This window comes from Nothobranchius furzeri, chromosome 2, assembly GCF_043380555.1.
Source record: "Nothobranchius furzeri strain GRZ-AD chromosome 2, NfurGRZ-RIMD1, whole genome shotgun sequence".
Classification (NCBI taxonomy): Eukaryota; Metazoa; Chordata; class Actinopteri; order Cyprinodontiformes; family Nothobranchiidae; genus Nothobranchius; species Nothobranchius furzeri.
The window spans coordinates 26500075-26523278 of record NC_091742.1 but is presented as its reverse complement, the minus strand read 5'-3'; the positions used below and the strand labels follow the sequence as shown (position 1 = coordinate 26523278).

General features: G+C 44.6%; 1 protein-coding gene across 8 annotated transcripts; it reads right to left on the bottom strand.

Moving 5' to 3' along the window:
• Positions 1 to 829: 829 nt before the first annotated feature.
• Positions 830 to 17504, bottom strand: tpd52l1 (tpd52 like 1). Of its 8 annotated transcripts, XM_054748332.2 has the most exons (11): positions 17357 to 17488; positions 15452 to 15550; positions 12341 to 12550; positions 11492 to 11512; positions 9691 to 9809; positions 9469 to 9617; positions 8613 to 8714; positions 1753 to 1767; positions 1511 to 1549; positions 1289 to 1349; positions 830 to 1160 (listed from the first exon to the last, which is right to left on the bottom strand). In XM_054748332.2, the coding sequence occupies exons 1-11, from the start codon at positions 17376 to 17378 to the stop codon at positions 1038 to 1040; spliced, it is 960 nt and encodes a 319-aa protein (XP_054604307.2). In that variant the 5' UTR covers positions 17379 to 17488; the 3' UTR covers positions 830 to 1037. The 8 variants fall into 8 exon arrangements, with proteins under 8 accessions (XP_054604307.2, XP_070404970.1, XP_070404973.1 ...); XM_070548869.1 differs by lacking the exon at positions 12341 to 12550 and having other exon boundaries at positions 17357 to 17485; XM_070548872.1 differs by lacking the exons at positions 12341 to 12550; positions 15452 to 15550 and having other exon boundaries at positions 17357 to 17480.
• Between the last annotated feature and the right edge of the window lie 5700 nt (positions 17505 to 23204).

Genomic DNA, 23204 nt, shown 5'->3' with positions numbered 1-23204 from the left:
GAAGTTTTAAGTTTTCTTGTGTAAAATTTCATTGCATATTTTCTCAGATTTCCAGCAGGCTCACACAGTCGATGTTTGTGCTTGAACAGTTATTTATGCGTCGGTTTTAATGTTTATGAAAGTGGCAGAAAAGCAAACTTTGTAGAAGAATAAAAAAAAAGACTTTAATATTCTTCTGTAAATGAGATAAAATTTGTATTTTCCAAAAACGGAACACGTGACTTCAGTTTTTTTTTTGCTGTATTTAAGACTTGATGAACTGTTCCTTCATCAGCACTGAAAAGGTGTTTAATAAATACAATGGAAATCTGCTCTGGAAGGAAGTCTAAAGTGAGACACAAGGCCATAAAACACAGATTACATTCAACAGGAAGTGGTTAGATGGCTAAGTCACACAGGTGTTATAATTATACAAGAAAAACTTCAGGATCTATTTAGAAAAGTTGATTTCTTCCAGTTTCAAAACACAATTAGTGATAAATCAAAAACGTGATTCATGTCGACATTTATAAGTTGTGTAGTGCAGCTTAGACTCCGCACCAGGAACCTTTTATAAATCAATGTGGGGGATTAACGGAAATAGGTCAAAATTAATGTTATAAATGCACTCTTTACTCCACACGGGTCTTTTTCTGCTCAGTTCTAAGGAATCCCAGCTGTCATGTTTCCTCCCAGACGCCACACAAACCTGAGATTGGACTTTCAGACGGTTTTAGTTTCAAGCTGCTCGACTTCAGTGTTTGTGGCGTAATGGAGAAGAAGCTCAGATAATATTCATCTTTACTGGATTCCACCAAAACCCCAGATTAACGGCTCATCGGCTGTTTAGTGTTGCTTAAGCTGTCTGGAGCTTTCAAAATAAAAGCAGAAACTGAAGGGAAATACCTGAAAGTGTGTGTGGGGTGGGGGTGGGGTGGGGGGACTTTTAACAAAGGTTATCAAATAAAAGTATCATGCACCAGTTCAGTCAGAATGTGGAGATCACACAACAGGCTGCCGTGGGATTGAAATTGACAGTCCTGCCCAGGGGTGCGCCTCTAACACGGCCCCTCTGGGCGGTTCGTCAGGTTGTTGGTGGGCGTGTCCTGAGAGCTGGCGTTCGCTGCAGACGAGAGGACGTCTTCGAAGCTTCCTCCAGGCCCCGGACCACCAACTTTAGTCTGGAGTAAGAAATAAATGCAAAGCACCAGAAGGCATGCGATCACTACAACGTGGGATTTGCTGTGCGTTTAAGATGGTTTTAAAACAGAAACAAAGTGACGTCTTTCTGCAGAAAACAAGAACTCACCTTGATCGTGGAAACTGTGCTTTCAACTTTCTCCTCAAAAGACTTGAAGCTGGAAGAGTTTCTGTCGTAAAAAACACAATTCAACTCTTTAAAATGCTGAAAACAACAGCCTTGTGGCATTTTAACAGCTCTCCAGATAATCTGAAACCATTTATTAACACTAAAGAGGAAGCAGAGCAGCTAAGTCAGGGTCAAAGGGAACATCAAAAACAGTGTTGTTACCTCATCGCAGGCATGCTCATAGAGTGTCTGACAGAGTAGCTGCTCCCAGAGAGCATGATGGGAGAGGAGCCACGGATTAGCAAAGATCACACGAGAGCAACATCAACAAGTAGAGCGAGGATTTGATTTTGGGGAAAATTTTTATTTAAAAAAAATACAAAATTTTCAAAGCAGAAAACGTCTGTTGTATCAGAAAATGCTGCGTTTGAGCTCGGACTCGGTTAGATCTAACGGACTCTTACCCGATTGAGTTGGATCTTTGGAGGCAGAGAGGGAAATGGAGAAGAGTTTAGTTACAATGTTAAAACACACACACACACACACACACACACACACACACACACACACACACACACACACACACACACACACACACACACACACACACACACACACACACACACACACACACAGATTGTAACAAAGGAAAAGGTGGAAGATTTAGATTTTTTCTACATTATTGGAATAATGATTCAATAATTTGAGTGTTTATAAAATAAAAGCAGTCCACACACACGCGTGTTTTTATGGGTTTGTGTGGACTACGTTTTCTGAGTTGTTTGTGTGGACCCTGACTTCCACTATAGCCAGAATGGTGCAAAAATTATGTTTAACTCTAGGTGGGACAAAGGAAGCTTCCTCTAGGAGTTTGGTTGTGTGGACTGGGTAAATGTCCACACAATGGTGAAATGGTGAATGTCCACACAATGTTGGTCTCCCGTCAGGGGTTGGTCCACACAAACCCATAAAGACAAGTGCACGCACACGCACACACACACACACACACACACACACACACACACACACACACACACACACACACACACACACACACACACACACGAAAGACATTAGACGCTTGATGGAAGACAAAACACACGGATAGTAAAAGCTTGATAATAACAGTAATAATTTCTGTGTTTTTACACAATTCATCTTTTTTAATGATCCTTAACTCTGAACCAGGGCTGGACGATAATTCACTAGTTTAATGTATCTACTGATAGACATGTGGTGCAATTGAAAAAAAAATGTATGGATAAAACTTCGATAAACACGTTTCCTTTTGTCATTCTAACCTATCAGGAAGCAGCATACTAGACTCACTACTTACTCCTAACCAATCAAAACCCCAGACTCGGGCACGCTAGGTCACCAGGCTCTCCCCTCTCAAACCAAAACAGAGCACGAGGCAGCAAGACGTCGCAGCGAGAAGAGGAGAAAAAATAAAAATACCAAAAATCAAAATAAATTTTCTACAATTTTAAAAATATTTTTTTCAATAATTACTAATACCTATTTTTCTATATCGCCCAGCCCTACTCTGAACCAGTCCAGATGAAAAAGCTCTGCAGACTCATGCAGGTGAAAACTACAGACATGCTTCCAGAGACCAAACCGTTGCACGTACCTGCGCGGGAACAGTAACTCTAGACCAGCCACGCTAGAATACAGCAATGGCTTTAATCAGTCGGGTCGTTTCATCCGTTTAATGACAAAAAAATATTTTTTTTACCATTTAAACACTGATTTGACATTTCTCCTAATCATCCTGCAGATTATTGTTATTAACTGATGTTACAAATACATCTTTCTGTCTGTTATGACCCCCCCCCCCCCCACACACACACACACACACACACAACACTGTCCCGTGCAGCACAAAGCCGTCACACAGATCTGTTGCAGACAAAGGAGATGGGCTTTGCTTTGCCACGAGCCTTTCAGCGCCCTCAGAAAGCAGCTTAACGCTGGATTACATAATCCCACGCTTGCCTGAACTAAAGCCTGCATTACTACGACGCATCTTAGTGCGATCAGAAAAAACATAAAATATATAAAGAAACTACGAATAAGTGAGGAAGTTCGGGAGGGCTAATCAAGCCAATCTGGTTTAGATTATTAGATTAGGAGGTCCTGATAAAGTAAAAAAAATGAATAAATAAATCACTGTAAATTATAAGGAGTTGTTTTTGAGGTCTTCAGATGACAGCTGGACACATTTCATTTCCAGTTATTCAGTAAAATGACCCTTAAGTTATTTTACCTAGCAACAAGGTTTCTTTGAACCCACGAAGAAACGACAAGTATGAAGATAAAAAGACTTTCCTGATTAGTAAAACACCAGATTATCTAATCCAAGCAGGCAGAAGAACCATGAGGGTTTATTCGTCGTCGTCGTCTTCCTCCGCTTATCCGGGTCCGGGTCGCGGGGGCAGCATCCCAACTAGGGAGCTCCAGGCCGTCCTCTCCCCGGCCTTGTCCACCAGCTCCTCTGGCAGGACCCCAAGGCGTTCCCGGACCAGATTGGAGATGTAACCTCTCCAACGTGTCCTGGGTCGACCCGGGGGCCTTCTGCCGGCAGGACATGCCCGAAACACCTCCCCGGGGAGGCGTCCAGGAGGCATCCTGACCAGATGCCCAAACCACCTCAACTGGCTCCTTTCGATCCGGAGGAGCAGCGGTTCTACTCCGAGTCCCTCCCGAATGTCCGAGCTCCTCACCCCATCTCTAAGGCTGAGCCCGGCCACCCTACGGAGGAAACTCATTTCGGCCGCTTGTATCCGCGATCTCGTTCTTTCGGTCATTACCCAAAGCTCATGACCATAGGTGAGGATTGGGACGTAGATCGACCGGTAAATCGAGAGCCTGGCTTTCTGGCTCAGCTCCCTCTTCCCCACGACAGATCGGCTCAGCGTCCGCATCACTGCAGACGCCGAACCGATCCGCCTGTCGATCTCCCGATCCCTCCTACCCTCACTCGTGAACAAGACCCAGAGATACTTAAACTCCTCCACTTGAGGTAGGACCTCTCCCCCGACCCGGAGGTGGCAAGCCACCCTTTTCCGGTCGAGAACCATGGTCTCAGATTTGGAGGTGCTGATCCTCATCCCAGCCGCTTCACATTCGGCCGCGAACCTACCCAGCAAGAGCTGAAGGTCAGAGCTGGATGAAGCTAGGAGGACCACATCATCCGCAAAAAGCAGAGACGAGATTCTCCTGCCACCATCCTACCTCACAGACAGGACTTTCATGGTGAGTTTGGATACCTGTTCCTCTAGGTTCCATGGGATTACATGTGGTGTGCCCCAGGGTTTAATTTTAGGCCCAGTGCTTTTTAAACTTTATATGCTCCCTCTTGGCAGTGTCATCAGGAGACACAGGGTCAACTTTCACAGTTATGCTGATGATACACAGTTGTACATCTCCGTGTCTCCGGATGACTCTCAGTCAATGGATGCACTTTTTAACTGTATTTTAGACATCGAATCCTGGATGGCAGAGAACTTTCTCCAGCTCAACCAGGACAAAACTGAAGTTTTAGTCATTGGTCCTGAGGCCCAGAGAGAGAAGCTTTTACCGAAATTACAATCTCTGTCTTTTAATCCATCTGAACAAGTGAAGAACCTGGGTGTGATTTTTGACTCTGAGCTGACTTTTATCCCACACATTAAAAATATCACAAAAATAGGTTTTTATCATCTAAAGAACATCGCCAGAGTCCGCCCCATTCTCTCTCAGGCCAATACGGAGACGTTGATGCATGCTTTTATCACCAGTAGGATAGACTACTGCAATGCCCTGCTTTCTGGTCTTCCCAAAAAGAGCATCTCAGGCTTACAAATTTTACAAAATTCGGCAGCACGTGTCCTGATGAAGACCAGGAGGCGGGAGCACATGACACCAGTTTTAGAATCATTGCATTGGCTCCCCGTATGTTTCAGGATCAATTTTAAGGTTCTTCTAATGGTTTTTAAGTGTCTTAATGGTCTTGGGCCTTCTTATCTATCAGAACTGCTTTTACAATATGAACCCTCGCGGACTCTGCGCTCCTCTGGCAGGCATCTCCTGGTCATCCCTAAAGTCAGGACACACACTCACGGCGAGGCGTCCTTCCAGTGTTATGGCCCTCGCCTCTGGAACGAGCTGCCAGAGGACCTCAGGGCCGCAGAGAACGTTCATGTTTTTAAGTCAAGACTCAAGACCCATCTTTTTAGGTTAGCTTTTATCTAAATATTTACTACAGTTTTATTTCTCGTTTTACATGATTATATTTTATTACTTGCTTTGCATGTTATATATGATTATATTTTAGCACAGTTTAATTATTTAAATTATTATTTTACTGTCTATGATTTTATTTATTACTTATTTTCTAATTGTTGTCATTTATATTAGCTCTTTTATTATATTTTTACTCATTTTAATCCAGTGTTTCCTCTGTGGGGGCCCTCTGCCCCGGGAGCGGTGGTCGACTGTAGCTTCCTGGGCGCTCTATAGGTGGGGGTCTATGCTCCCCCTCCACTGAGCGCCCTGACTTAGTGTGGAAGACCTGATGCTGCCGGGGCAGACGGCTCCTCTGATGGCGTTTCCTTGCGTTACCATACTTGGCTCATCTGGACTCAGCCTAATATAATTTTTACTCGTGTGTGTGTGTGAGTCTGTGTGTGTGTGCGCGTGTGATTGCATATGTTTGTTAATGTTTTTTAACCTGTTATGGGAATCTGGGGTCATTTTGTAAAGCACTTTGAATAACACTTTATTTGAAAAGCGCTTTAGAAATAAAATTTGATTGATTGATTGATTGACCAAACTCGACACACTCCACACCACGGCTGCGTCTAGAAATTCTGTCCATAAAAGTGATGAACAGAACCGGTGACAAAGGGCAGCCCTGGCGGAGTCCAACCCTCACTGGGAACAGGTCCGACTTACTACCGGCTATGCGGACCAAACTCACGCTCCTCTGGTAAAGGGACTGAATGGCCCTTAACAGAAAGCCACCCACCCCATACTCCTGGAGCGTCCCCCACAGGATGCCCCTGGGGACACGGTCATAAGCCTTCTCCAAATCCACAAAGCACATGTGGATTGCTTGGGCAAACTCCCATGCCCCCTCCATCACCCTTGCAAGGGTATAGAGCTGGTCCACAGTTCCACGGCCAGGACGAAAACCACATTGCTCCTCCTCTATCTGAGATTCAACTATCGATCGGACCCTCCTCTCCAGTACCTTGGCGTAGACCTTTCCAGGGAGGCTGAGGAGTGTGATCCCCCTATAGTTGGAACACACCCTCAGGTCACCCTTCTTAAAGATGGGGACCACCACCCCGGTCTGCCACTCCCTAGGAACTGCCCCCGATGACCACGCAATGTTGTAGAGACGTGTCAACCATGACAGCCCTACAACATCCATAGCCTTGAGATACCCAGGACGAACCTCATCCGCCCCCGGGGCTCCGCCGCTGTGTAGTTGTTTGACTACCTCAGCAACTTCTGCCCCCGAGATCGGACAGTCCATCCCCAGGCCTCCCAGCTCTGGTTCCTCCTCGGAATGCGTATTGGTGGGATTGAGGAGCTCCTCAAAGTATTCCTTCCACCGTCCGACTATAGCCTCAGTTGACGTCAGCAGCTCCCCATCCCCACTGTAAACAGTGTGAGCGAGTTGCTGCCTTCCTCTCCTGAGGCGCTGGACAGTTTGTCAGAACCTCTTTGGAGCCGATCGATAGTCTTTCTCCATGGCCTCACCAAACTCCTCCCACGCCCGAGATTTTGCCTCGGCAATTGCCACTGCTGCACCCCGCTTGGCTATCCGGTACCTGTCTGCTGCCTCCGGAGACCCACAGACCAGCCACGCCCTGTAGGCCTCCTTCTTCAGCCTGACGGCTCCCCGAACCTCTGGTGTCCACCAGCGGGTACGGGGGTTGCCACCACGACTGGCACCGGCCACCTTACGACCACAGCTAGCAACAGCCGCCTCGACAATCGCAGAGTGGAACAAGGCCCACTCGGACTCAATGTCCCCCACTGCTCTCGGGACGTGGTCAAAGCTCTGCCGGAGGTAAAGACCGTCTTGACAGGTTCTTCTGCCAGGCGTTCCCAGCAGACCCTCACTATGCGTTTGGGTCTGCCAGGTCTACGCGGCATCTTCCCCTGCCATCTGATCCAACTCACCACCAGGTGGTGATCAGTTGACAGCTCCGCCCCTCTCTTCACTCGGGTGTCCAAAACATACGGCCGCAGGTCAGATGATACGACTACAAAATCTATCATCGACCTGTGACCTAGGCTGCCCTGGTACCAAGTGTACCGGTGGGCATCCTTATGTTCGAACATGGTGTTCGTTATGGCCAAACTGCGGCTTGCACAGAAGTCCAATAACAAAACACCGCTCGAGTTCAGATTAGGTGGGCCGTTCCTCCCAATCACACCCCTCCAGGTCAAGCTGTCATTGCCCACGTGAGCGTTGAAGTCCCCCAGCAGGACAATGGAGTCCCCTGATGGAGCACTATCTAGCACTCGTCCCAGGGACTCCAAAAAGGGTGGGTACTCTGAACTGATATTTGGCCCATAAGCACAAACAACAGTCAGGACCCGTTCCCCGACTCGAAGGCGCAAGGAAGCTACCCTCTTGTCCCCCGGGGTAAACCCCAACACACAGGCAGAGAGTCTCGGGGCTAACAAAAAGCCAACCCCAGCCCTCCGCCTCTCACCCGGAGCAACTCCAGCAAAGTAGAGTGTCCAACCCCTCTCCAGGTCTCGGGTTCCAGAGCCAATGCAATGTGTCGAGGTGAGTCCGACTATATCAAGCCGGTACCGCTCAACCTCTGCCACAAGCTCCGGCTCCTTCCCCGCCAGCGAGGTGACGTTCCATGTCCCAAAAACTAGTTTTCTTGTCCGGGGATTGGACCGCCAAGGCTCCCGCCTCGGTCTGCCACCCGATTCGCATTGCACCGGACCCTTCATGTTCCTCCTGCGGGTGGTGGGTCCACAGTTGGACGAGCCCATGTATCCGGTTCGGGCTGGGCCTGGCCGGGCCCCATGGGCGAAAGCCCGGCCACCAGGCGCTCGCTCACGGGCCCCAACCCCAGGCCTGGCTCCAGGGTGGGACCCCGGTAACCCTCCGGGCCGGGTACTCCGACTCTTCGTTTTAACCGCCATGAAAGATCCTTCGAAGGATGAGGGTTTATTTATTTTTTTAATTACCTCACATTAATTTCACTTCTATTCAAATTGTTTTCTATTAAAATCATCACGTTTCATTTCTGGCTTCTGTCTGACAGGACCGGTTTGGATTCATGTGCGATCTTTTATTTTTCACCTCATGTCTCCAAACTTCCTGGTGATGGCGGAGCCGAGGTTGTTGAAGACAGCTGATGTTCTCTGTCCAGCTGTGGACAGCGTCTCGGACGTCTTCTTGTATCTGACAAAGACAAAAGTTCCTTCAATCAAAACTACATCTTCGTACAAACGGCACTTATCTACACGGACCAACGTGACCTTGTTTACACTTTTGTGACTCGGTCTGATACATTTGATCATTTGGGGGGGGGGGGTATTGACATCTGGATCAGATACAGTAACTTTAACCAATCAGACGTCGGCTTCACCTCAGAGCCTGCTCTCCTGCGGTCACGCTGGTTCATTATAGATGAGGATGGAGGCCGTGTAAGACGATCCTCGGCATAAATTGTAACTGGATGAGGAAAAGAGGCTGTTGGAGAGCTCTTCTCTGTCTCCGAGACAAAGCTCGGCTCTGATTGGCCGACCCGGTTGTTTATCTGCAGACTGGAGGACTCAAATTATTTTAATGAATGAATCATTTAGCAGAATATTGGACTTCTTCCTATTTTATAAACGGGGGGCAGAGTTATATTTGGTCAGCATCTTTGGAAGAGAAGTAGCAAAAACAAAAGGTTTCTCTTTCGGGTGAAACTGACGTTTACAGTGAACACATCAGCGCCATGACGACCGCCTAAAGGGATGGTTTTAAAATCAGGTTTATGGTCGGCTTCAGTCACATGGCTCTTTGGGCTTCAGCCCGAGTCCAATAAAACCACCGGTTTTATTTGTGCGATTATTTGTTCATGGCGTACGTTTGATTCAGCTGGACAAGGCTGCAGCACCGTCCAACCAGCGCCACCTAGCCTGGGTCTTCGGTTTACTGGTGAACTTACGCCGTGGAGCTCTGCATGTCCTGCCAGCCTCTGTTGAAGTTGTTCCTGAACTCGCTGAACGCGGAGATGCCCAGTTTCTGTTTCAGCTCCGCGTGCTGCCTCTCTTTGGACGCCAAAACCTGCTTTAGCGTGCTGATCTCCTCCTCCAGCTGAGCGCACACAGACATAAAGCTCATTGGAAACCAGAACAAAACAAAGTTTTTTGTGTGTACGTGCGTTTACCTTAAGCAGGTCTTGCTGAATTTCCTCCCTCTCCTCCTCCGTCATGACAGAGTTGTTCAGATTGACTTCGGACACCAAATCTTCATCGGCCTCCTTCAGCGGCTCAGAGTCCAGAAAACCTAGTTTGACACACACACACACGCACACACACGCACGCACGCACACACACACATACAGGAAAACAGAAATGTAAAAAGTGAGCAGACATTTAGATGTTCTTCCACTTTATTGGAAGAGGAACTCGACTCACTTCCAATTTTTCTAACTTCATTTCTTTAAACTCATCTGCTGAAACAATGACTGTAACCCGACCCCATCCCCGGGTCGGTGTCTGCTGTATCATGTGTCAGAGAGGAAGTACTCCCACTTCTTTGTTGACTGTAAACTGTCCAACACCGTGTCCGTGTCCACGTCTCTGTCTCTGGTAGTTATGCAACCCCTGGCTGCTGCATGGATGTTAATCTGGCTTAACTAGTATGGATTATCTTGCTTTGACTCTGCTGACAAACACTGCTGTCTGACACAACAACTCTTTGCTTTTCAACTCAAATACGCGATACGAGATTGATGTTTAGAGTAAAACATTTTAAATAAATGTTAAAATGACACCACTGTTAAGCACACGTGCATTCTGGGAGTATTATCACTATCCAGTGCAACTCCAGTATGTAAGAAAATCATGATCTCTGGTAGGGCGGCACAATATATCGCAAATATATCGTTATCGCGATATCAGCACGCACAATATGCATATCGCAAAGAACAGATAAATATCGCAACGAATGGTCAGCTCAAATGTTTGCTACACATAACGCATTCTGTCAATCAGACGGAAGAATTATGTTTTTTTTAACAAATAAATAGAGCTCTTCACCCATTTGGCCAAATGGGTGGGTTCTCATAGCTTAGATGCCCGCCCCCGAATGTGGATGGCACTTCATTTAGATGTTGGCAAACACCTGAGTTAGCTTAGTTCTGCTCTTTTTGCTGAATCTGCTTTTCCCGGGATCCACGGATTGCCTTTTCTTGTTCATTTTCTTTTTCCCTTTCCTTCCCTTTAGCTTTTCTCATTTTGATGATTTTTTATTTTTGATCATTTTTGTTCCTGGGTTAAGTTTTTATTTATCGCAAGTAATATTGTCATCGCAATATTAATCAATGTTATCGAATATTGCAGGTTTTCCTAATATCGTGCAGCCCTAGTCAGCTCAAATGTTTGCCACGCATAATGCATCCTGTCAAACGGAAGCATGATTTTTTTTAATAAATAAAAAAATAAATAAATCAAACAAAGCTTTACCCATTTGGCTGGGTTCTTATACATTACATGCCCGCCCCCGACACTTAATTTGGATGGTTAGCCAACACCTGAGTTAGCTTTGTTCTGCTCTTTTTGCCGATTCTGCTTTTCCCGGGATCCACTGATTGCCTTTTCTTGTTCATTTTCTCTTTCCCTTTCCTCACGTCTTTTGCTTTTGTCATTTATATGATTTTTTAGTCATATTTTATTTGCTTGTTTTTGATTATTTTTGTTCCTGAATTAAAATTTTATGTATCGCAAGTAATATCATCATCGCAATATTAATCACTGTTATCGCCTATCGCAGGTTTTCCTAATATCGTGTAGTCCTAATCTCTGGTTATGTGAAATCACAATTATTAAACATGTTTATCCACCAAGTCGGTACAATCCAAGGGGGGAACCTGACCTGAAATCAACCAGGAAGTGACAAAAATTGCAGTTTGAAATCATGGATCTGCACCATTTTAGCAAGATGTTAAGAAACAAAAGCTAGCGTACCTGCAGTGAGGTGTCCTCTGTCTTCATGAGGCAGCATTAGAAGACATATGAGGAGACATGAGGTCAGAAACACTGATCCACAGATGGGACAACAAACCTACCGACTGACCAGGGGCCTCATTTATAAAGCTAGCTTACGCACAAAACGGGGCTGGAAAGCTGCGTAGGCAACTTTCCACGCGAACTTTGGGATTTATGAAAGAAAACTTAGCGGAAAAATGTGCGCAGCTTTAAGTTAACTAAGGACCTGGCTTACGCACATGTTGGACATGGAGAGCACCTGCAGTGCTGCTGCCGAGGAGGATAAAATTATGAATTCCTGCAGCATCATCACTTGTACCGCTTTGTGCGCACACAGAACATGCCCCCCCCACCCCCACCCCCACCCACACACATACACACACACAGTCTGAAGCGCAGAATACTGACCTGACGAGCTTAAGTACAGTTTTAGTAAGGATTCTACGCAACATTTTATAAATGAGACCCCATGGCTTTAAAATCAAAGGTTACAAGTTGCCCAGCAGCATTTAAAGCAGCCAGAACACACACACACACACACACACACACACACACGACAGCTGAGGTTTACTTTCTTTTAGTAACGGGTTATTTCTGCTAACAGCAGGAGGACAATGAGACTCTTTAACCCCTGCAGCTCACACGGAGGCTTTCATGTCAAGTACATCAAGTATTTGTTCCCGTTTACTCAGACACGAGAAGGTTGAATAAAAACAGTCAGAGGGGAGAGCTGGAACCTTCTAGTTGGAGGTTTGAACTTTCTGACATTAACCAAGGCTGAAGTTAATCTACTCTCTAAACTCAAGTCTAGTCTACGTCCCTTTTCACCTGAACTGTCCAGCTGCAAATCCCAGGTGGTGGACATGTCCCAGTTGTCACAGTGGGACACGGATGTGTGGGTCCAACAATCGTCCTCTCGTGACGAGCTCTTAGCCCCATCGGACAGGGTTTCCCCGTTTTGGACCATTGGAGTCAAATCGTCCTCATGCGACCTCCTTGGGACTGATTCTCGACCAAAGGAGTAAAACTTATTCAAACCTGAACAAATAATGATTATTATGAATAAACTTCAGTGTGGTCGATTTAATCTGATTAGCCAAAAATCGGACTTGTTTTCGTCTGCGTACACGATGAACTCACCACTGCTTAGGGACCGTTTTCACTAACATTAACATCTTCTATGTGGACGTTTTTGTATCCAGATTTGTAAAAACTGTCTTACTGAAGATCCTTGAGATGTAAACTGGTATCAGCTCCCAAGACCAGTACTGGTGGACCTGAATAGATGCAAATATCTCTCTTTATCCTCACCTGTCCTTCTCACACCCTACATCCCCTTCTCTCTCTATTCTACCTCATCAATACACAATCTCTCCATCTCCTTTTTTCCCCCAAAAAAATTTCAATTTCGGTCCTCTTCCTCCCCCCTCAATCTCCAACAATTCTCCAGTCGGTCTCAGATATTCACACGTGAACTACTGAGCGTGTGTAAGAATGGAATTAATGTGATTTTTGTACGAGATTAAAAAGGTCCACTTTGCCTCTACTAGGGATGTAAGAAAATATCGATATGGCAATATATCGTGATATTTTTTCCTGCGATTATTACATCGATATTCAAAAGCCGTGTATCTAATTCTTGAAAGAATTTACATGCAAACATTTGTGTATTTTCTTTTCGTTTTGTGCAATTCAATCGCCACCCGCTAGTTGGCAGCAGTGTGCAACGGGTTTTGTTTCCACCGCTGAAATGTAAATCCCTCCATCATGGTTCAGATACCTCATGTTAAACATGTTACGTATCAGTTTGGACTGTTTATTGAACATTCTTACAATAAATTCAGTAAAAAAATAGCTTGTAACGTCTGACTGAATGTATCGCAATATATCGTATCGTCTCCCCTGTATCGTGATATGTATTGTATCGCCAGAATTTCAACAATACACATCCCTGGCCTCTACTGTAAACCCTTTAGTCTAATTCCATCACTGCTGACACTCAAGGCCAGGTTGGGCCTGCTCACCTGGCTCTGGACGCACCTGAACTCCACACAGCAATTAACTCACATCAGGAAAACCTGATCATAGTACATTAAAAATGGAAAACTCTTCTTTTTTTTGTGGAAAGGAATGTAATAACAGGTGCAATGATCTGCCAGATGACCCATTTGTTTGTAGCTTTCATGAAGTAATTAACATATTTAGTGAAAGGCTCAGAAAGTAAACACTGGAGGTTTACAACTGATTAACCGCACACGCCTAAGGCCCTGTCCACACGTAGCCGGGGATCTGCCAAAACGTAGATATTTTTCTACGTTTTGGCCTGTCATCCACACGAAAACGGAGTTTTTTCACACGAAAACGGATCTTTTTAAAAACTCCGGCCAAAGTGAAGATCTGCGTTTTCTCCGTTTTGGGTGTCTGCGTGTGGACGGACAAAACTGGAGTTTTAAGGTCCGCAACGTCACTTTCCGCGACAAAAAAATGCTGACATCACGTGTGCGACCTGTGTTTACACTAGCCGACAGCATGGATGCCCTCAGAGCTGCGCTCGCTTTATCAATTGTCCAAGCGCATTGTGCTTGTTTGTTTTTGCAAGCGGAATTACTGCTCCTTGCCGAAGACCACAGACGAAGGACGAGGTTAAGAACGGGGGAAGTACTGCCGCCTACAGGTCTGGCATGTCCTTAACAATGTATTTATCCGGGTACGTGGGGACAGAGTTACTTTTTAAAACGAGGTGGTGTGGATGCAAGTTTTTGGAGGGGCGGATATTCGTTAAAAAAAAAACCCCGGCTACGTGTGGACTACGCCTCAGTTAGATTGAGCTAAAACTGCATGTGGTGGTAGCTGGGAGCAGGGGCGGCGTTAGGCCCGGCTACTTGGGCTGAAGCCCCGGATGTTTAATGAAAAGCCCCGGATCTAAATCATGGAAGTAACATGCAGTACCAAAGTCCAACAGAGAGGGAGCAGCTGGCAGTAGTTTGTACACAGCCTGCCTGAGCCTCCACCACTGAAGAAGAAGCCCTTCAGCAGCCGGCTTCTTCTACACTCTCTGCCTGAAACGCATGAGTTAAGATGGACATAAGGACGTTTTTTAGACCAAAAGTACGGCGACAGAACCCCAGCTTTGATGAGACTGGTGCTGACTCAGGTTTGTGAGTCTTATTTGAAAATATTTGTTGTGCTGCTGGTTTGCCTAAAGTTAGCTTATCAGGTAAAGTTGTTGGAGAAAGAAAGGGAATATTTACTATCATCTCACACTAAACACTAACAGGAACAATACTCCGTCCTGATTATGGTTAATATGTAGCTTAAAAATGATGTGGTACAAGACATGTATGATGTTGTTGACTAGTGCGTGTCACGTGTGTGCGCGCACGTACGTGCATGTGTTAAGCCCCAGATCTTCTTCAGTCCTAAATCCGCCCCTGGCTGGGAGTCAGAGAGCTAACTGATCACACCGCGCCTTCCATTACTGACACTCAGCTTTCCAGATATGACTAAAACGACTAACTTGATTGTTTCTCTACATTGCCACGTACAAAATTAGATTATATTTGTGGAAGAAAACATCTAATCTTATCAGATAAAGGCCCAACGAGAACTAGTGCAGAACGATTGTTAGAATAACCTCGAAATGCAGCTTCCTTTGACAAATTTAATTGATTTTCTTCAGTTTCACAAAAGCCACGTCAGTAAATGAAGGCTCTGCGAGTTCCCACTCCCTTCAAAACACTCATGACTGTCTCATTGTCTTCCATTTTGTTAACTTCCTCACTCAGTGCACGCTCACACTCCTCCTGATTGTTTGCTAGGTCAACACTGAATCGCACAGAAGCGGCTTCTGAAGCAGACCTCTCAGCTGGATCAGTGACGCATTTCTGTGCTTCAGTGTAGATTTGTTTCATTTCACCGGGAGAGTCGAGATCTTCTTACCCAGCTCTCCCTCATGTGTGGCTGAGTTAACCCATTCCTCCCCGGGGCCCATCATGCCCCAGTCCACCACCGCGTCACTCAGAACACTAGAGTATAACTCTGCAGCACAGCAAGGCAGCCGTTTGAGAGGAAACAAGCAAAACAAGAATGCAGTTATTTACACACAAACTGAGAAATGTGGTAGCTCCTGCATCTGCTCCAGCCATGCCTGACGCAGAGAGGTGTGTTTCGCTGCACTTTGTGTTTGCACAGGGACGAGAGAGCTGGCATTTCACTGAACAACAAACAGGACATACTTGATTCCTGCCATCTGATCTTGCAGATAGGAAACAAGCGGAAGATTTAAAAAAAGAAGAATGAAGATAGAAAATCTGAGTTGTTCTCAGGCTGCTGATGAAATCTCATTACGCCACGCTCTGACGCAACAGGAAGCAACAGACTAGCATAAAAACTGGTTTACTCACAATCTCTTCTTTCTAGTTCCACATATGAACTTGTAAGCAGATTGTATTTATGGAAGTAAAACAAAAATCACTGAATTTTACTGTGAATTTAAACAAAAACGTAGACGTACGCACCAAAAACGTCCAACTGGTGATCAGCTTCACGAGCCCGGCTTAAATGTTTAATCACAGAACAACCCCTCTCTTCTTCACTGTTCACTATCGTTTTCATTGATGTGAATACCTTTGGTCACAAGACTACAATTTGGCCCAGTGGTCATGAGGACAAGCTAAATCAGAGGGCTGAAGACGGTCATAAGGCTGGAAAGAGAAAATCAATTAAAGCTGGACCAGAAGTTGAAGCTGTACAACACACAACAGCTAAACCTTTAAAGAGCAAGTCACCCCCAAATAAACTTTTTTTTTGCTGATAAACTAAATAAACGAGTGTCTAATCATGCTGCAGACACGTGTCGTCAGTAATGTGGTACCTCAGTGCATCTTAGTTCAAATTTAAATATTCTGCCTAAAACTGGCAGTGTTGTGCCGTCGTCAGGCAAAAACTCTGCACTGTATTTGAATTTAAATCTGCCACCGCTATTGGCTAAGAGGTATGCTATGATGTTAACTGGTACATTATGATGTCACAATGCTGGCGTGAGCCTGTGTGTGTGTATTTGTTAGCAGCTCCGCCCTCTCGGTCTGCCAGGCAACAGCATTTGTTGCATTTTCAAACATGAAGTGAGAGTGGAGTTAGACTCTGGTAGGGGGTGACTTGCTCTTTAAAATTCAGACGGGCTCGGGTTTTAATTATTTCATAAACAACAACTAACCCATTTTGGAAGGGAGTGTTCCCGGAGTAAGTCCACATCATCTTCTAGCAATAAAGAGTCTTTTGCTCTAACTTCACTGTCACAGCCTCCTTTGCTTCCGGTTAGCTGAAAGCTGCCCATTTAGTCCTGGAATGCGGTTCCAAACCAGGATAAACACGCCTTTATCCCGCTGAGCGCTCACGTGTAACGGTGATCAGATGTGTAAACATGGCCCCAGACAGAGATAAGCACGGCTAAATAACATTTAGTAAGTAAAAAACAATATACACACAACTTCGGCGTTAAAAACACAAAGGGCACGCACTTTTAGGGGCATTTCTATCCAACCGGAAGTGGAAATACAGGATGCAAATAGCAGAATAGATAGAGAGAACTCTACAACTGCGTCTAACTTTCAACGCCGTTGTCCCCGTTTGTTCGTCCAGATTAAACCGGTCAAATTAAACCTTTACAGATGACAAAAACAAAACGCGGTCACCCCGAGGCTGCCGACATAATTATTTGTGTTTCTAACGGTCAGTAAACAAACCAGTGAGGTTATTATCACACGTACAGTTAACAAAAGTCACGTTATTTCAACTTTATTTGAATAGTGTCGTGATTATTAACGGAGGCTGACGCGCACTCACCTTGTTGTGGTCTGGTTTCCATCAGCGACACTCAAGTGAACTCTCCAGGTAACCTTCAGGGACGCCCGGCAGCAGCAGCACCGCTAGCTGAGATCAATAACACGCCGACGGAGGAGGAGGGGTTCTGTAGATGTCACGCGCCCGGCAAACTCGTGGGTGGAGCTTGGGATGGCAGCCAATAGGATCGCGTGTTTGAGATTTTTACAAATTCGCGTCCAGAGACAACAGCCATTACATTATGACCACCTGGAGGAAGGCTTTTGACAGTGGGAAACAGGATAATATTTTGACTTTAAAGAATATATAGAATATTTTAAAATGTATAACATAAAAATTATATTTTATTTTAGTTTTGATTGAGCAGTTTACACGCATTATATGGAATTTAATTGCATTTGTGTAAATTTGTTTTGACTTTATAATTATTTATTGCACGATTTCCACATTCTAAAGCATTAGGTTAATTCTCTCCTAATTATTTTGTAGGTAAATGTGAGATTTTAAGTTTATATACCAGTTACACCACCACAGGAAGCCACACAAAAACAATATAAATTGACCAACAAAAATGACAAGAAACCATTTTATAGGGCTATGTAAATTATTACATAAGAGAAGTTTAAACATATTCTAGAAAAACGTTTTAGCAGTAAATGCAGCATGATATGACTGCGTGAAATCAGGAAAGAAATTAGTGACAAATCTGTTACTATTTCCACAAACATTTCATAATTTAAAACAACTAAGAATTGCTCGAGTTTTCATTAAAATATGTTTAGATTGCAGTGAATGCTCACTACTTTGTGTAACGTTCTGTCATAGTAAAATTTTATTACTAATCCATCATTTTTGACAGATATGAGGCAAAACTCTAGATTAAAAGCAACACCTTATTTTTTTGCAATATGCGACTCTTTAGTAACATACTGCAAGTTTTCTATTTGAGAGGAGATTAGAAATGACTTGATTTTAATAAAAGCTTTGCACATAGTAAAGGGCATTGTCTAAAGTAACCAAAACACCACGATGAATCTATTTAAATAACTCTTTATTAGAAAGCAGCTTCTCGTTTTATTGGTTTCTAATGAAATATTTTTATTGATAGCTTTGTACTGGACATATGAATTTTCTAGAATTTAAATAGTTTGTTTTTAAATTAACATTTAAAAATGCAAAGTCTGAAAATGTAAATCTTACAGATCTGTCTAAATTATATTTAGAATGAAAAATTAATGTCTCTTTCGATCATAAAAGTTTATAAACTCTGTTCCATGTTGTTGAAGGGAAGATATTATGATAGGCATTTGGTCATTATGATGACGGTTTGGCTCTACCATTCAAACAAATGGTTGCTTCCTGTGGTGCAATAATGGCCCCTACTGGCAGAAACATTAAATCACAGTTGAATTAAACACAAGTCGGACACAATTAGCATTAATTCCATTTATTTTCCTCCAGACTCTCTCAAACAAAACAGTGTTTGTGTCCATCCGTAACATTTGCATGTATTTCTGACAGCGGCAGCAGCTTAAAGAAAACTTTATTTGGTGCAAGGTTGAACGTTTCTCAGTAAGAGACTTGGAAACAAGTTAGTAAATTATGCACATACAGGTTTTTTCAACAATTTTGCCCATCAAAAGAGTGAAAGTCCACCACGAGGTGCTGATAAATCCAGTCTTCTTTATTTCTAAATAGAACTAAAGCTGCTATATTCTCCATAACTCGCTATCATCCTCTGCTGTAAGGCACAGCCCTCGGTGTAGTTTCCTGAATCCCGTCTGATCCTCGAGGCACGGCTCATGAGTGTTGAGCCAAAGTAAAGTGACACGTTCACATGTGCAAATTAATAAGCATTTTATCTTTAAGGGTGCAGTTTACATTCTGGACTCTCAAGACGTAAAACCTGAACGCGCTTCTGTCCTCAGACACACTTAACAGTAGTTCTGTACAGTTTTCTCTCATTTTTGGCTTTTTAAATCAAATCAGCTGATGGCTTTCTTTGATGAAGGCTGGTCGGTGAGAGGCTGAGCCCCTCTCATGAGCACTGAAACGTTCGCCGAACCACAGGTTGGTAATCTGATCTGTAGTCGCAGTGAAGGCACCGGTTATGCTGATATCACCGGGGTTGTCATAGAAACAAACATTCGTCAGAAAGGGGAAAATCATTGCCTGATTCATTTGCATAATTATTTTTTTTAATTAATGATTCCAGACGTGCATGGCAGCAGGAAGTCATTTGGTTACTGGATTAGTTTTATGGCAGCAGATGACTCAGACCAGTTTCAGCCATGGGCGAGGTCCTGAGTCATTAACCCTGATAGTCATTTGACTCCAATAAGGACAACTTCAGTTAAAACATTTGAAACATCTCAATAAAAAGTAGTCATTAAACATGACAGCGTTGCCGAGTTAAAAATGTGCAACCACTGAACTACTTTTAAGCAACTCCCAAATCCCAGGTTTGACCGCTGAGCAGTTTTCCACAACCCAGCTGGGTTCAGACCAGGAAACGCGGTCAGAGCTGGCCACGCGCTTTTGTCTGCAGCTCTCACTCTCTTCCTGGAATTTCACACGGTTGCTAGGCAGCAGCTGGCATCTGCATCAGGAAGCGTGTCCCCATCTGTGTTCAGCAATTCCTTTGGCACAGCTCGTCGAGGAAGGGCTTTGGGTTCTAATCCCCTGAGAGAGGGCTCAAACGCGGTCAGAACACCGCAGAGCCACAGAATCAACGTCTTTGTTTTGGACACTTTGGGGTTCATTTCCAGGTGTTTTGGTTCCTCGGGATGAAGCTTGATTGGTAGCTCAGATTTAACCGCAAACGTATCATCTTGTCAGCGCAGATCTGGTTTTCTATACCTCTTAACTGAAACGTAAACCTGTAGCGCACGAGCGCTGAAACACAAGCAGATCGGTAGGATCAACATAAAAAACAAACACGTGGCTGATTGGGAAATCTAGCATTTTGAAGGAACATGTGAAGCTCAGCGCAGCGCCCACAAATATCACCAAATTACTCAGTTGGTAAAATATAAAGAATTAAAACGGGAAGAAAAGCAGGGTGAGAGGAGGACAGACGCCAGGCGGTGACCTTTAGAAAATCTCTTGCTGGCCGAGCTCCAAATGTGCTCTTCTTCTTGTGTCACCGTGGAGACGGAGTCTCCCTGGGATGTGAATGTTTGGGACAAACGGAGAACATTTTCAAAATGTCTCCAAAGTTGCAAGGTCGTTAAAAAAATACCATTAATTTTTTAATTAGATTAGCGGAGTCTGAAACTCGCAATGCGAGAAAACTGGTTGGAGACCAAACTGCAAATAAAATAAGACAGAATTAATAAGAGATGCACTGATTTTGATTTTGAGGGCCGATGCCAATTTTTTTTTTGTTCAGCTGCCGAAACCATTTTTGCCTAATTCCTATTTATCTCAAATAATTTAAAGTAAGTAAAGTTAAACTGACGTTAACATCTATGTAAAAGTGTTTGTTAAGCTCGGCTTAGCCTGCAGCAGCCATAGAAAGAAATGAGTTCTAAAAGCATTTTATTTTGGCACAGCAGCTTTCGCTTTACCTTCTGATGACACCGCATGTGGGTGGAGCCTGAACAACATGTGAACAACAAAGAACGAGACTACAGAGGTAGACGGGAACCGAGAAGAGCAAAAACCCAAAACAACAGGTGGTTTTAGCTAATTAAGCCATTTTATTTTGGTGTCTCCCAGTTTAATCTCTACGTGTGTGTTTGTTTTTGAAACCCACGTGTCACCGTCGACTCCGGGCACACACCCAGTTTTCAAACCTTCTATCAAAAATCTGAGATTCAGGTTAGTGTCGGGTGTCGCGCGCCCTTTTCAGATGAGTTTCTCCAGAGTGTCTCACATTTCAGTGGAAACTTTCAACAAACAAGACCCGAGTCTCCTTCAGCAGGATGAGAAATCAATTCATTTCTCCGTTATGGCTTGTTTTATAAATGTGGCGTCGAACGCCAAATTCTTCCAGCACCAACAATAACCACAAAAGGGAGAATTGTTCCTTTATAGGTCTGATATTTTCCACCCACGAGGCCTTGTGATTACTGTCTGTTTCCGTAGCAACTAAAGCACCTTTAAAGCCGTTTGCATCAGCGTCTAACCAGTGCAGATCGATGCCAACAGAACATTTGCAGTGAAGTCAGAAACCTTTTCATCAGACACCGCCTCTCTTAACCTGCGGGGTCCCACAAGGTTTAGTTCTAGGGCCTCTACTATTCACGCTTTATATTCTTCCCCTAGCTGGCATCATTCAGTCTTTCCCAGACATCTCCTACCACATCTACGCTGACGATATTCAGCTCTATATGTCCTTTATGCCACACCAGTTGGACAGGCTGGCCACCCTTGTACTCTGCCTGACCCAGATCAGTAACTGGCTGTCCAGCAACTTTCTTGTTCTCAACGCTAACAAGACAGAGACCCTGATCGCTGCACCCCCGGAACTTCAGCCAAAAATCGAGCAGGAAATTGCCTCCTTTTGCCCATCAGCCAAGGCCAACATTAGAAACCTAGGAGTTATTTTTGATCCAGCTTTAAGTTTAGACTCACACGTCAAAACCATCTCCCGCTCTTGTTTCTTTCACCTGAGAAACATTTCAAAAGTCCGTAAACTGGTTTCTACTGCAGATCTGGAAAAAATCATCCATGCCTTTGTGTCATCACGCTTAGACTACTGTAACGCTCTTTTTACTGGTCTCAGCAAAACCTCCCTCTCACGCCTTCAAGCCATCCAAAATGCAGCAGCCAGACTCCTAACCAAATCCAGCAGACGAGCTCACATCACTCCAGGTTTACAGTCCCTGCACTGGCTCCCGGTAGAATATAGAATACAGTTTAAAGTTTTAGTCCTGACCTATAGAGCTCTTAACAACCAGGCTCCAAGCTACCTATCTGAGCTTTTATCCCCACACACCACCTCTCGGAACCTTAGATCCACATCTGAAAACCTCCTGGCTGTTCCTCGAACCACACTGAAAACCAAAGGGGACAGGGCCTTTCAGACTATTGCACCCAGACTTTGGAACAGTCTGCCTCCAAAACTGTAGAGGTCTTCAAAAAACATTTAAAAACTCACATTTTCATCCAGGCGGTCCTCCCCTGCTAAATATTCAGAAAGATGGCTTTGTCTCTCCCCCTCGTCCTGACGGACACCCCCGTCACCACTGTGGACTCCTTCCGCTTCCTCGGAACCACCATCACACATGACCTTAGGTGGGAGTCATCCATCAGCTCCCAGATCAAAAAGGCCCAGCAGAGGATGTACTTTCTGCGGCAGTTGAAAAAGGCCAAGCTGCCGACCCAGATGATGGTCAGTTTTACACGGCCATCATTGAGTCCATCCTCACCTCCTCCATCGCTGTGTGGTACGCTGGAGCCACAGTGAGGGACAAACACAGACTGCAGCGCATTGTGCGCTCTGCTGAGAAGGTGATTGGCTGCAGCCTTCCATCTCTCCAGGACCTGTACGTCTCCAGAACTCGGGGGCGTGCAGGTCGGATAGCAGCTGACCCTTCTCACCCGGGTCACAGACTTTTTGAGCCGCTTCCCTCAGGCAGGAGGTTACGGTCCATCCAGACCAGAACCTCTCGCCATAAGAACAGCTTCTTTCCATCTGCCGTTAGACTTGTGAACAGCTTATAAACACACAACCATGCCCGTCTTCGGTACTTGACATAACGTCACGTTATCGGCCATATTACCTTTACCTGCCATTTTTTATAGCAAAGTTTTATGCTAGTTTATTATATTTTATTCTACTTTATTCTATTTTTTTATTATATTATTCATGTCATATGTAGCACGTTAGTACCGAAGCAAGTTC

Excerpts from the sequence above, each read along its gene's own strand:
- tpd52l1 (XM_054748332.2), bottom strand. The coding sequence starts at position 17,378 with ATGGAAACCAGACCACAACAAG. Across the intron at positions 15,551-17,356 it reads GGAAACCAGACCACAACAAG|AGTTATACTCTAGTGTTCTG; the intron begins GTGAGTGCGCGT and ends GCTGTGCTGCAG. Across the intron at positions 1,350-1,510 it reads ATGAGCATGCCTGCGATGAG|AAACTCTTCCAGCTTCAAGT; the intron begins GTAACAACACTG and ends TTTTTACGACAG.